This window comes from Rhinolophus ferrumequinum, chromosome 5 (genome assembly GCF_004115265.2).
Source record: "Rhinolophus ferrumequinum isolate MPI-CBG mRhiFer1 chromosome 5, mRhiFer1_v1.p, whole genome shotgun sequence".
Classification (NCBI taxonomy): Eukaryota; Metazoa; Chordata; class Mammalia; order Chiroptera; family Rhinolophidae; genus Rhinolophus; species Rhinolophus ferrumequinum.
This window is the reverse complement of record NC_046288.1, coordinates 5,135,724-5,150,740: the sequence shown is the minus strand read 5'-3', so window position 1 is coordinate 5,150,740 and position 15,017 is coordinate 5,135,724. Positions and strand designations below refer to the sequence as shown.

The 15,017-nt window shown below is 33.9% G+C and overlaps 1 protein-coding gene across 12 annotated transcripts in view; it reads left to right on the top strand.

Annotated features, from left to right (window-relative positions):
• The window catches only part of PARD3 (par-3 family cell polarity regulator), a 609,985-nt gene that overhangs the window by 450,961 nt on the left and 144,007 nt on the right, over positions 1–15,017 (top strand). For 9 of the 12 annotated variants that reach the window (XM_033105846.1, XM_033105847.1, XM_033105851.1 and 6 more), the window contains one exon: positions 2,473–2,583. The exons of the other annotated variants lie outside the window; for them this stretch is intronic. In XM_033105846.1, the coding sequence (XP_032961737.1) occupies positions 2,473–2,583 (111 nt within the window). The remainder of the gene's footprint in view (positions 1–2,472; positions 2,584–15,017) is intronic. 12 annotated transcript variants of the gene reach the window in all.

The window sequence follows — 15,017 nt, the reverse complement described above, 5'->3', positions numbered from 1 at the left end:
TTATAAATTAAATATCATGTATTAAGATTTGAACTTAGACTTTTCTTTTTTTAAGATTTTTATTTAAAAATATAGCTAACATATAACATTATATCAGTTTCAGGTGTACAGTATACTTGTTACGTTTATATAACTGAAGAAGTGATCGCCAAAAATCCAGCAACCATCTCACACCGTACTAATCTATCGCAATACTGGGGATGCCAAAAAAACGTATACACATGACTTGTATTCGTTTTTGGTTATTAGTATATATTGAGTATTACCATTTTCGTACAGTTTTTTCCTTTCTTAAAATGTGTATACATTTTTTTGGCACCGTCTGTATTATTGACCCTATGCTGTACGTTACATCCCCATGACTTCTTTGTGTTATACACGGAAATTTGAACCTCTTATTCTCCTTCACCTTTTCCCTGCTTTTAAAATTTTTCAAGTACAGTTAACATTTAATACTATTTTATATTAATTTCAGGTGTACAGTATAGTGGTTAGACATTTGTGTAATTTAAGGAGTGATCCCTCTGACTATTCTAGTACCCACCTAGCACTATACATAGTTATTACCATATTATTGACTCTATTCCCTATGCTTTACTTTACATCCCATGACTATTTTGTAACTACCAATTTCTACTTCTTAATCCCTTTACCTTTTTCTCCCTGTTCCCCAATCCTGCTTCCATCTGTCACCCTGGTAAATCTAGTACCCATCTGACAACATACATAGTTATTACAATATTATCAACTATATTCCCTGTGCTATACCCTACCTCCCCATGACTACTTTGTAACAACCAATTTGTACTTCTTAATCCCTTCCCCTTTTTCACCCAGCCCTTTAACCCCCATCCCATCTGGCAGCCATCAAATGTTCTCTGTATCTATGAGTTTATTTCTGTTTTGTTTATTTTGTTCTTTAGATTTCACATATAAAATCAGTCATTATGCTTAACTTTTAAAATTAAGGAAAGGTAAAGGAGTCTGGACTCAAGTTCTTGGGGATTATTTCTTATTGTTTCCTTTTTCCTTTTTTTTTTGCGATGTAGTGGTCTTCCAATTTTTAAGTAACATTAAAATTCAAGCTTAGATTTACTTTATAGAAATTAATTTTACAGCCAGTTTTGAGTACTATGTAGCAATATACATACTTTTTTAAAGGAATGGTGGTTGTGGTATTTTAACTTTTCTAATTTACCACTTTAAGAATACTTTCCCTTCCTTATTTGTATACCTCTTTGCATGCAAAGTGTTACTTTAGTTAGCATATGAAATATTCCCACATTCATTTCACATATAGACCAGTATTTGACATCAGATTTGTGTTAATAAAATAACGATTTATGCTACCACCCATGCCATTAGGTGAATACTTTTTGCTCCTTTATTTCAACTTTGGGCCTTCCCTTTTATTTCTCTTTTTCTCATATGATTGACACCAAAAGCTAGATTCCCATGTGGTTCTCAGATAGAAATACTCAATATTCTTTACATATTTATAAATGCATAGTTGAGTAACTGCCTATAAAAGATTTCTTTTTTGAAACATCTGGTAACCAAATCACCATAAATGAAGATTATTTGAGGATATGTGTCACATGCGTTCCAGAGAACATGGTCTTTTATGGGAAAACAACAGAGCATGAAAAATAATTGATACCAAGTCTGAGGTTTCTGAGATATTTTGGATGCCTTTAGAAGATACTGTTAGTGTTTTCTTAGAGAGCCTCACGTTCAGTGCCCATCTGTGGAAGTTTGTACGGACTGTTTGTGAATCATGCGTGTGTTCCTCATATTTGTTTTTTTATCAGATATAGATTTTTCAACTCAAAGAGTCCACCATTGGCAATTGCCTTTCATCAGATTTAGGAAAAGAACTTGAAGGGAATGCCTTAAAGCTTTCAATTTTATAAGCTAAAAGTATTATAGTACTGTAAATTATCCTTTGTACTTTAAACCTTGCAAACATGGCCTCTTCGTCAGTTATAAACTGTGATGAATGTTTCCAGTAAATCTGACTATAAAAATACGAATAGTTGTTTATGGAGAGGTTATTAAGCAGGTGATTGTGGATTATTATTCTTTAGTCCTAAGAGAAAACCATTTCAATGCAGATTCTCATCCTCCCGAATATAAAGTATTCGGCACTCAGTCCTATATGTGTATTAATTATTTGTTTCATAAGGATGAACTCAAGGTTTTTGTTATTGTTGTTGTCTATTTTTGTTTAGCAAAAGAAGAGTGGGTATTGAGGCCATTTTCCAAAAGTGTTTTCCCTGGAAAGTTCTAATTAAAAAGGAATAAAATAATATATTTAAATATATTAATACTGGGCAAACCTAGGGAATCACAGGAGACATTTTGGCCCTCATTTTAAGGAAGCTCACATTTCATTGGTTACGTATGTCTTTATCACAAAAAAAGAACTCATTTTGTATATATTGACAAGTTAGAATTTTTTGTTGTCAACAGGTTTGGCAAACATCGAAAAGATGACAAGATTGAGAAAACGGGTAAAATAAAAATACAGGACTCCCTTACATCAGAAGAGGAGAGAATACGAATGAAGCAGGAGCAGGAGAGGTAGACTTCAGTTATTTGATTAAACCTCATTAGCTAGAGGTTCTTTTTCTTCTTTCTGCTCTTTTTTTTTTTAAAATGTAAAGAATTTGCATTCAATTGATTTTTATTTTTTTCTGTGTCAATACAAATACTGATTGTTGTGGGAGGAATACAACATAAAGAAAGATGAAAAGAAAAACCTTACATTTATTTGAGGCATTAAAGTGAATTTTATTGATTTTAGTTAAGATATTTTACACAGGAGATAGTAGGGCATTAGATGCATAAAGTAATAGTGAATTTACGATCACTTTTAAAATCACAAAGAAATATATAAAATCCTGTTTTATTCATCTATGAGTATGTAGTATATTATAATAATTTTTAAGAAGCACTCATCTGGAAGTAAAACTATTTGAATTTTTATAACTCATTTAAAATATTTTGATTTATAATAACAATTGAGGGGGCTAATAGTTTTTTCTATGTTGTTTTCCTTTCAAACTGACATTTAATTCTTTTTTTCTCCTATTTATCATCACATTTTGTGACATTTTTTACTTAAATTTTATTCCATTTCTTATAAAAAGATTGTTATTGTTGGGGAGGAAAAATTTCTCTTCTACCCTTCTAGATTTGTCGGGCTGGTCTAAAAATTAAATTGACCTGCGACAGATTAGCAGGAGAAATTAAGTTAAATTACGTATGGGGCCTCCATAAGAATATGAGGCTTCCAGGAAGTCAGGCAATCAAGGCTTATACACTATTTTGAGATAAGGAGAAGAGGATCGGTGTCTGGGACTTCAAAGGGGAGGCAGACAATTTACAGGAAGATGGAAAAACAAATGTTTGGTCAACAAATGTTTGTCCCACCCCGCGGAGACAAGGAAACACAGACAGGACTTTGAACAACCCGGCCTTACTAATAAGTTCCCCAGTTTTCCACACCTGGCCCATATTCTTCATCGTTATCTCTGGTGATAGTTCTCTTCCTAGACCAAGCCCTCTGTGTAAATTCTTTTAGGCAGTTAAGGGGGAGGTGAAAGCTCTTCCTGAGTCTTTGGGGCCACAGTAGTCCTCAGCTCAGGATGACTGGCATGCCAAAGTGGCACATTCTAAGTAGACTGTTCTGAACCCCTCCATTATCTACTGTTGAATCCTTCCATGTGGAGAACCCAAAGGCCAATGAAATGGAGAGGAATGAAGAGTTACTTTAAGTAGATACTTGAAAACTATTTTTATAAGTGATTAGAATAATTCTCATTAGAATTCTCAGGGGATGGGAAAGCACCTCACAGTTTTGTTATTACAGTGTACAGGCCTGCAGTGAGTGCCTCTGTATCATCACATTTCATTTGCAGAGCTGCCTCAGAAGAGATAGAGTGTCTGTTTTATAATCCAGGATGTAAGGGCATTTCTAGTGTCTTGACCAAGGTTATAAAGAAAAATGTTACCTATAGCTAGTATTACAGTTCACCATCTTTAGGGCAGAGTCCAGTATTCCTACTACAATTCTAGATCCGTGGCACTTTTGGTCTGATGTTGCACAGTGAATGAAAGAACTAAAAAGAATATTCTACCACAGTTTTCTATAAAAGCTATTAATGTTTGGACATTGTTCCATTCATTTTTAATACTGCAGAGGTTTCTTCTTTTAGCTAGGATAGTTACTCTGATTCTCTGTTCGTAGCTTTTCAAACTATGAAATATTTAAGTGGGAAAAAATATGGACTTCTAATTTGTGATGCAAGTCTGGGTTTATTCTACTATTTCTTCCCCAGTTTTTATTTTCTAAATATCATTCTACCTGTCTTAATTTCTAGGACTCTCTCTAATCCTCACTAATTTGGGATCCCCAAACTTATTAATCAACTTACCATTTTTAAGCCAAGGCACACAGTATTCCTTAGCTGTGTAATATGGCATTTAGTCACTCAGTAGTATCAACTTCTATCCTAAGAGACTTGCTTGTCCCTAAAGGAAGAGTATATATTAGGTAAATGTATGAACTCAGATTTATCCACAGGCAAATATGTGATTTGATTAGAGAACAATCTGAGCGATAGAAATATACTTCTTCCCTATCGTGATGCCAGCCAAAGGGAATAGCTTCATTAATCCTGTACCATTTTTCATATTCTAAATATTCCTTCTTTATAGTTTAAGATTACGGCTGTGTTTCATTGCAGAATTCTATCAATATTTTCCAAAATACTTTTATAATGCATAGTCAAATATTTCCAGCCAGACAATGATTTTTGCATAATGGTTTCACTTGTATTATTAATTTGCCTAAGGCACAGTTCACTTCTCAGTTTTGCTTTTAATCTCCACCTCTATACCTCTAATAGTGCAATACTTCTGGGAACTACTAGGTAGATCATAATGAATTTACAACATCCAGGAGGCCTAAGAATAAAAATCTTTTAGGGTCAAGGAACAAGTGAATGGTCCATTAAAAAATCAATTAGCTTCATAATTTAAGAAAACTATTATACTTTGACTTTGTATTTTAATAAGAATTTTTACAAGTATGTTTTTTTTAAACTCATGGGTCTTATAATAGGGCAAGTGAATGCATGAATTACATAAATGGAGCGTGTTTAGTGCTTGTTATTTTGATGGAGCAAGCCTTCTTTTGTATGTCCTTTCTATTCTGTCTGTCGGCATTGGCAAAGCTCCTTTTGAGACTGGAAACTGCAACTTCTTTGGGAAGAATTTGATTGGACAAATAGATAAAAGTAAATAAACCACTGCTGATAATCTCATCACTTCACTACTGATTAGTCGTAAAGCATCCCCTGCAACATTATTTACCACTGTAGCTATGAGTTCCAAAAATTATTTTGACTGATTCCATTTAAAACTTGACATTCCTTAGTAATTAGTTATGACATGTCTACATACCAAAATAGTATTTGTCCGTACACATCCTTACAGTCAAGGTATAAATATTGAAAAAATATAAATGTTAGTCAAGATATAAATATTGAAAAATTAAAAGGACAATGACCATAATTTAAAATGTTTTCCTTCCACTTTAAGATCTATTTAGATCGTGAAAGTGAATTAGATTCTTCTTAGCATGGTTCTGAGATTGAATTTGACTTCATTCTTGCTAACTTCCTCCTCTTCCCTTTCACTCACTGCCATCACTGGGAGGTGAGTCGGGAATACATGCTATCCACATAGGACAATGTATGAGGAAGATCGCCGCATGGATCTGTTCTTTGGCCGCACTGGTCCTGCCCTGTCACAGACTTGAGCCCGCATGCCTGAGGTCTCTTGAGAAGTGGGGAATCTTGGGATGATGCCAAGGGTGAAGTTAGCTGGCCCCATGATGTGCTATTTTGACTTCCAGTTCTGAGCTTTGAGCCTAGGTACACTAGCCTTTCAGAGATGTTGTGGGCCACATTTTGGCCTAGGCGGGGAAATGAAGCAAAGCAATTGGTGTTTGGAGTTAAGGTGTGAATTCAGTGCTTACTGCCTCTTACTGGTTCTTCTTTTTGGCGTGCCTAGGGACAGAGCCCCTATTGATTTATTTCCACTATATGAACGATTGGGCTCCAAACCCTAAGTAGAACATGTTCAGTTAAATGAACTATGTATCTTCAGGTCCACTTAGCTTCCATTGTAAAGCACAGTGATAGATTTTTCTGTTGACCAACTGTCAGAAGTAACATTTTGGCTTTCTTTTGTGTTATTGCTCCAGTGATATCTCCACTTATGGTTTTAATAGTTGCTGTATAAACAGTGTAGTGCAGGGTTTCCCAAAAAAGTGTTCAGCAGTGGAAGAGGGTTCCATGTGCAAATATGTTTAAGAAATACCTAGTTAAACCAATTTATGCGTATTTCCTTACTCCATTATTTCTCAAAACCCTAAATATGTTAAGGTACATTATGAGTCATCAAGATAGGAATAGACAATCAACCTTTGGCTCCTGGTCGAACCATATCCATCCCCCTCACTCATCTAACTGGCTGTGGAGGTCTGTTGATTGTTTCCTAGAACCATGAGCAAGTTTAGAGCCACGTTTCAGCCTGCCTCTACTTCATGGCTTCTGTTTTGTGTACTTGTGAATCTTAGTCCTGTTCCATCTTTCTTTTTCAGTTTTCTCTTTCCCACATGTTTCTCACCTGTTTAAAACACATGCATTTTAAGGTCTAATACTAAATTTATTCTAACTCTAAATCTGTAGAAAATTTGAAAAAAATAAGGAAACAAAAACTTATCTGTAATACTACTACCATTAACATACTGGTTTATGCCATTCTATTTTTTTCCCCCTATAAAATACATATTTCTTCACATATTTACTTTTAAAAAGTTAACATCTACTTTCATTTTGATTTATTTTGCACTTTTACACATTCTTAGAAAGTCATGTTAAATGCTTTCTGGAATAAGGCCAAGTCTGTATAAACGGATGGATGAGAAGGAAGAACAGAAAGAAGGAAAGAAGGTCTCAAAGATGAAATATTAGCTGTGCTATCTGGACAAACTCCCCCAACTCTAAAATAATACTTACCTCATATGTTACTCATTCTATTAAATGAGATTTATAATGTTAACTGGCTTGCATTTTGTAGTTACTCAGCAAGGGATACCTATTATGATTTTATCTGTATCTACCTAGTAAGTTGTGCTTGGAAATATTTCCAAGGGGATTGAATTCTTATATGAAGACATGAAAAAGTTAATGAATTTCTTATAAAATTCTTCCAGTATATGAAAGGTATTTATAAATCTGCTAAGAAAATGTATGGCTTGAAATATTCCATTATTCAAAGTGAAAATCACCATTCAAAGCCTTGCATTTTAAATACTAGGCCTAAGTGGTGTACTCACAGTTTTTGGTGTATCATTTTGCAAGCGTTTATGACATTTCTGCATTTGGTTCAAATTCACTGGTATTTCTCTTTTCAGTTTTACTGTTCCCATTATCTGCTTTGAGTAATTAGTTTAAATTTTCATAAAAACTTTTTTGTAGTGTCTCTTAGTTGGTAAGGTCCTGTTTGGCAGATGATATACGTTCACTTGTTTTTTGCAGAAGTTAACATTTTTGTTATATACCATATAATGCAGTAATAAAGTTTAAAGTGCATGAATACAAAGTTAGTGAAATCACAGGAGAAACAATCTATGTAGCAATAATAGGTGCATTCCCTATATATCTAAAGCAAAAAAAAAGTTTTTGCTCATTTGGCTTAAAACTTAGTTTCGGGTTCCCAGAATTCTGACATTAGAATTCAGATAATCCAGATAACCTTTTCATTTAGGTCACACATTGTCATTCAAACAAAGCTGGATTTTTTATTGAAAAATATATTTTTCTATCCTATAGCAGAGTTTTTCCTATTTTCTCTGACCTCTTGAACCTTTTAGAAAAGTCAACTCTAAGTGGGATTAGTTTCATCGAGCATTTATTAATATGTTTATTAAATTCCCATATCTATCTATATATCTATATCTATGTCTATATCTTTATATCTCTATCTCTACTTAGCTATGTCTAGCTAGATCATGTTTATCATACAGGTGAACAAAAATTTTTAAGAGTTTGTTAATTTGCACAAATTAAGTCTTGAGTGTGCACACATGTGTGTATGTAATATAAATATAACTGATTTTATTGAAAGGCTGTAACTGGAGTAGGAAAATGCGATTCTGTTATTCATGAGAGCTGTCTTAAGTGTATTTGGGATTGTAGCACCTCTTTGAGTAGGAAAAATTTGTAGGTGCTTTGATACCTGGGAAAGCCCAAATGTAATGTGAATGAATGAATATCTGTGAGTGTGTGTGTGTGTGTGTGTGTGCGCGCGCGCGCACGCATGTGTGTGTTTTGGTTAGTGAAATATTCCAGCATTTTATTAGAAAGTATAAAAGAGAAGTTTTTATTAACAATATATTGAATACACAATGTAATATATAATTTATTATTATTATTATTATTATTATTATTATTATTATATTCCCTTTCTCAGGGATCCTTTCCTTTGTTAAGAAGGGGGAAAGATTTTAATGTGTTAACATTAAAAAATTGATATAAGACAGTATAATCAATTGTGAAAATAGGTGACTGTAGAGCTTTGAGAAGGGGAGAGATTGGTCGGGCTTGCGTTAATAATAAATACTTCATAAAGATGGTAATTTGGGGTCTAGGTCTACCTCCTAAGAACTTATGAATTTAGCAAAATGGAAATATTCTCTACCCACACTGAGGCTTCCTATCCTTATCCTCACACAAAGGTCTTTGGAGGAGTAGGGGGCGGGGGGACACATGCATTCTTTTAACTGCTTACATTCTTTAAAAATTTTCGTTCTGTTAGTGGTTAGTAGTATTTCTATAAAAGCTTTATTTGTTTTTTATCTCTTTTACAACTTTTAACCATTTTATATTTTAAAACTGGTATCATCTCATTTTAGCATTAAGGGATGAAATTTAACTTTTCCTCCCACCTATTAGAAGGTATGATAAAGAACAAAAATTCAGTTCACGGAAATTTGAAGATCAAATTGGCTTTATTGAATGATTCATGAATCGGGCAGCATCCCATCCAGCAAGTAGAGAGGTTCTCTGAGGAGCTGTGCAAACAGAAGGGTTTTGTAGGAAATTGAGCTGGACAAGAAAACCGTTAGCAAAAGAATAGAAAGGACTGTTTCAGGCAAGGTTACCTTCCTTTAGGAGAAGTTGGGGTTTTTATCAGGCAGATTGTCTCAGCTTCCTTTGAGGGACACAGAAAGGGCCCACGTGACGATTGCTTCATTGGTGTTGCCTAGAAGATTCTAGAAGATCGATTAAGATTACATTCCCAGAGAAAGTTGAAACTACAGTTGGGTCAGGTATTAATTAAGTCTAAGTTTGGTGTCATGGGCTTTAGCACAAGTGGCTCCATTTTGGGCCTGTGGTTTTTTTCTTTAGTAGGTACTACTGCGGATTTCAACAACTCACATTCTTCCCTTGAAATGGAATTGTAGCTTCAAAACAGTTGTTCTTAAACTCAAGCAATTTTTTTAAGGACCCGTTTCGAATATGTAAAGCTTTTCTTCCCAAGGAACTTCTACTTCAATATTACAAAGATACTAACATCCCACTTAAAGCTATGATATTTTTGCTATTGATGTTTTTTGTTGTTGTTGATGTTTTTATTGTTACTGAAATGGAATATTTTACATATTTTTTTAAAGTAAGAAATTTAGTAGAATGTTGTCCCTCATTTGAGAATTCAGTATAGACACCAAATTGGCAGCTTCTATGTTGGTAGGTGGCAGTGCTAGATTTACCTAGCAGGGTAAGTTAAAGCACTAACGAGTCGAACCACAGTGTTTCTGAAGTCTGCCATTTACTGAAGTGTTTTGAGGGACAAACAGAGCATTTCATCAGATGACTAAAACTGCTTTAAACTGAACTGTTCCAGTTGTCTTGTAGCTTAAATTTTATTCTGCCATGAATTTGGGTTTTATTTCAGTAATACTGATTTTTTTTATTTTTAGAGAGAGGAAATACTATTGGGAAAAGATCCAGGAACTTTCTTCCTAGAATTAGGTTTCTAGATGACAGTATAATAAGTTGCGGGTAAAATGTTTCCCCAAAGAGTTGATTGCAAGATCTTAAACATTGTTTTGAAGCTGATTAACAATGATCTAATATGCAGCAATCTGAAATTTATTTAAAAAAAATTTATTAAACTAATATTAGTATATTTTATCTTCTGTAGACATTAACAGAATTTTTTACAACTTAAAATCATTAAAGGTCAATTTCTGTTTCTTAAGAGTTTTTTGAGAAAATACACCATTGGTAGGTAACTTTATGTAGCAAAGCTTCATAAGCTTTGGAGTTAGAAGTATTTTGGATATAATGGAGTAATTTAAGTCCACCATTGATTTTTTTTCATCCTGAGGAGTTGGTCACTCAATAGTGTTTCTCATGCCTTGTACCTTTTTTGGATATATAAAGACAGTACTTAATAGTCATAAAAAAGTTACTTTCATCTTACTCTACTGCAATTAGTGCTAAAAGCCATTTATTGTAAAGCAAAAATCTAATGAATAGAAATGTTACAAGAACAGAAGTCTTGTATGTTTTATCTTCGTTGTGCATCATCCATCTTAATTACAGAAAAGGGTGGTGAACACTGCGACAAGAGTCTGGAATTGAAATCATTAATTGATGTCAAGCTAAAGAGACTGTTAGCATGAATTTAGTGACAGCAGGAAAGAAATTAACCTTATTATTTTAGTATATTACATTATTTTGTGTATTATTTTCTATGCAGGTTCAAGACAATTTCATTATCATAATGGAAAAGACTTCTTTTAACAAAAAGGAAAGGTGTGAATATTTATGTTTCAACATAACAAATTGAAATGATAAATTCTTTGCTAACCTTTTTAGAGTCTTAGTAAAAAGTTCTAATTGTTTCAAATTTTTTTTTTTCCCCATTTCAAGACTAGGGAAATAGTCCATGAAGAGGTTGCCCCACAATGTCAGTTGGTCCAGTTGTCTGTAATCCTTTAAATTTCAGAATAGTTCTCATTTATAACTAGGAAAGACTTTCTGAAATGCTTAAAGCAGTATGTATTTATTTCTTATGCTAAGTTTTGGGCTAATGACTTTTGTCATTGCTGAGGTTTGGCCTGAGATAAATGGGCGGGATAATGCTAAACAACAACCTAACTGTTCAGAGAAAGGAATGACTCTTATATCTTAGAGATAATTTGTGACCTAAGGGTCTCCATAAAAGAATAGAGGGGGTGTCCTTTTATAGCAGTGACCATCTGGAACCATTAAGGGCTCAACTGCAAGATATATTATCTTTTTTAAGAGTTTCCTTAAGAAACTATGCTATTTTTATTAGGTAACCAAAATTATTTTCTCCCCTCAGCCAATTATTTCTTTCCTGAAATAAGTTCCTCCATAAACAATGAAAACATATAACATGTAAATATAACTCTTTTGTTGTATTACAAAGTCTCTTCCCACTTTATAATAAGCAAGACATTCAAGTCTAAAAGTATATAATAAAGAAAATCATTTGTGTCTTAATTTGACTGCAAGTTGTCACGAAAATTCACAAAACCCACAATGCGTTCCTAGTTTTAAAAATCTGCTTTTCAGTGTCATTTGCACAGCAAGCTTCATTAGACATACAGTAAGTGTATGTCTAGTTTTGTAAGACACTTAAAGTTCTAGAATGAACTTTAAGATGCACATTAGTTCAGGCTAGTAATCAGATTTGTTAGCCTTTGCGAGCACTACTCTCGTCTTTGTCCTCCACAGGTATGCTGTAGTTTTATTCTAATGTTTTCATCACAAGTGTGAGCCACCTGGGTGGAAAGGAGGGGTGCAAACAGCTTTTATAACTTTGGAGATAAATTCATTGGTGATGACAAAATAAACAATAAAAATATCATTTCTTTTGTTGTTGGAGCTTAGAAAAAATGGTTTTAGAAGGTAACATTGATGTGACTGTAATGTTTGTTGGATTCAATGATTAGAGGCAATTAGTAAGAATGTGTAAATTTGGGTAGAAGAAAGCAATTGAGAACTGGGCTTTATGAATAGTACCTCGTGCTGCTGATCATTTCTCCTGAGCAATTGATTTGGTAGAAATTGACCCCCAATGACCATTTGTTTCTCTGATTTGAAACAAAAGAACGTTCTAGTCTCCATCCCATCAATAATATAATGAAACTGATGTGCAAGAAGTTTGGCGAGACTAGGTTCATGCTTTCTTGGAGATGAGAATGTTCATATTTTCTTTTTGTGATGGCTTCCTTTCTTAACAGGGCTGCACTTTCCAACATAAGTAAGCTGGATTATCTTCACTTTCAATGAACTAAAGTTCAAGCACCATAGGGTTCACTCATTTAAGAACCAATCTGTCGCTCCCTTGATTTCAGGAGGTTCTCTAAATTCTGAACTTCTGGCTTTATTTCTATTGTAGTTCTCCAAATTTCTTCAGGTTTCCAAACTTCAAGACTTACGTGAATGCCCAGTCACCCTGGATATTACCTATAAGATTAGGTGATTGTCCGATATAACCAAAAACAGTCGTAAAGTAGATTGTCAGATAAGTAATCATAATTGAGCTTCAAGTTAATATCCCATTGAGTTAAAGAAAAGAAGTCATTTTCCTTACTCTGTAGTTGCTTTGGCTGAATAGAGTCAAAAACATAGTACAGTATAGTACAAAGAATAAAATTATTTCTGAATTACCTGAACTTTTCATCATGGATACGAGTATTTAGTATTTAGTGGTAATCAGCTTTTATAACATCCTTCACTGTCATTGTTCTAAATGAATTAAGTAGACTATAACAAAAAATCTAGTATAAATTAGGTAAATTTGACATTAGATTTTGAGTTGCTATTTTTGTTACAGAGACTGTATATGGGACTTAGGTATATTAGATTCTAGGCCTCTCCTGATAAAAATTTCTAATTTTCCAATATTCTCTTATAAGGTAAGAAAGGCATTGGTTCTCAACTCGGGAAATAAGATCCTATCCTAGAGAGGTTTGGGGAATATATGAACCAATTTTTGTTGCTCTGACGGCTGGGAGACACTGATCTGTGATACGTGACTGGAACCAGTTGTGTAAGAAGTTCTGAACAACCACAAATTGTCCTTTCTCAAATGTCACTGGACCCCTTTTGAGAGGCTCTGAGCAAGTGAATTTTAAGTACTTCCATTTTATACCTGGGAAATTAGAGCAATTTGACCTGGTGGGTCCAAAATTTGGAAAACAAGACTGGCATAATGGTGATAAAAGAGAAAAACAAGAGAGAAAAATGAAAATTTTGCTTGTAATGCTATGTGACAATATTCCAGCTTTTGGAAAACAAACAAACAAACTTTATTTTGAAATAATTTTAGATTTTTAGGAAGTTGCACAGATGGTACAGAGAGAGGTCTTGTGTACCCTTCATCCAGTTTCCCTCAACAGCTACAACTTACATGACTACAATACAATGTCAAAACCAGGAAATTGGCATTGGCACCATGTGTGTATATAGTTCTGTGTCATCATAGCACATGTGCAGATTCATGTGACCACCACTGCAATGATGAGGCAGAACTATTCCATCACGAAGATCTTCATGCTTCTATGTATAGTGACACCCACCCCTCTGCTCCCACCACAGCTTACCCCTGACAACCACTAGTCCGTTCACCATGGCTGTAAGTTTATCATTGTGAGAATGTTATAGAAACAAAATCTTATAGTATGCGACCTTTCAGATTGACTTTTTTTTCCCCACATAGCTTAATGCCCTTGAGATCAATTCAAGTTGCTATGTGTATCAGTAGTCTGTTCATTTGTATTGCTGAGTAGGAGTCTGTGATGTATATGTACCTGAGTTTCTTAATCATTTACCTTTTGTGGGACATTTTGGCTATTTCCAGTTGTTAAATATTAGAAATATCTATGAACAATTGTGTCCAGGATTTTGTGTGGACTTAAATTTTCATTTCTTTGGGATAAATGCCCAGCTGTGCGATTGCTGAGTGTTACAGTAAGTGTATGTCTAGTTTTGTAAGAAACTGTCAGACTGTTTTCCAGAGTGTCTGTACCATTTTACATTTCCAACAGCAATGTGTGAGAGATCCCGTTTTCCTGATTCCTTGCCAGCATTTAATATTATCACTTTTTTTTTTTTTTAATTTCAGCTGATCTAATAGGTGTGGAGTGATAGCTTATTGTGGTCTCAAATTTGCATTTCCCTAATGGATGGTGATGTTGAACATCTCTTCATGATCTTATTTGTCATCTGTGTATTCTTTTCAGAAAAATATTGCTTCATGTCTTTTGAGTTTTGAGTGTTCTTTATATATTCTGGACATGAGTCCTTTGTCAAATATGTGATCTGAAAACATTTTCTTGAAGTCCTGTCTTTTCATTCTCTTAATAAGAGTTTTTCACAGAAATGCTTTTAATTTTGATAATGTTCTGTTTATCTGGTTTTTTTCCTTTTATGGGTCATGCTTTTGATATCATTTCTAAGAATTCTTCACCAAGCACTAGGTGCTAAAGCTTTTATGTTTTTCTTCCAAAGTTTTATAGTTTTACATTTAAATCTGTGATCAATTTTGAGCTAATTTTTGTATAAGGTGTGAAGTTTAAGTTCAGGGTGTTTTTTGTGTGTTTGTTTTGTTTTGTTTTTGTCTGTGGATATCTGATTGCTCCAGCACTATTTGTAAAAAAAAAAAAAAAGGCTATTTTATTCCATTGCATTGTGTTTGCACAATTGTGATAATCAGTTGGTCATATTTATTGGCTATTTCTGGGTTTTTAATTCTGTTCTATTGATCTGTGTGTCTGTCCCTTCACAGAAACCACAGAGTCTTAATTATTATAGTGATATTACAAGTCTTGCAATCATGGAGTGTGACTGTTCCCACCTCATTGTTCTTTTCCATAATTGCTTAGCTATTCTATCTATCCT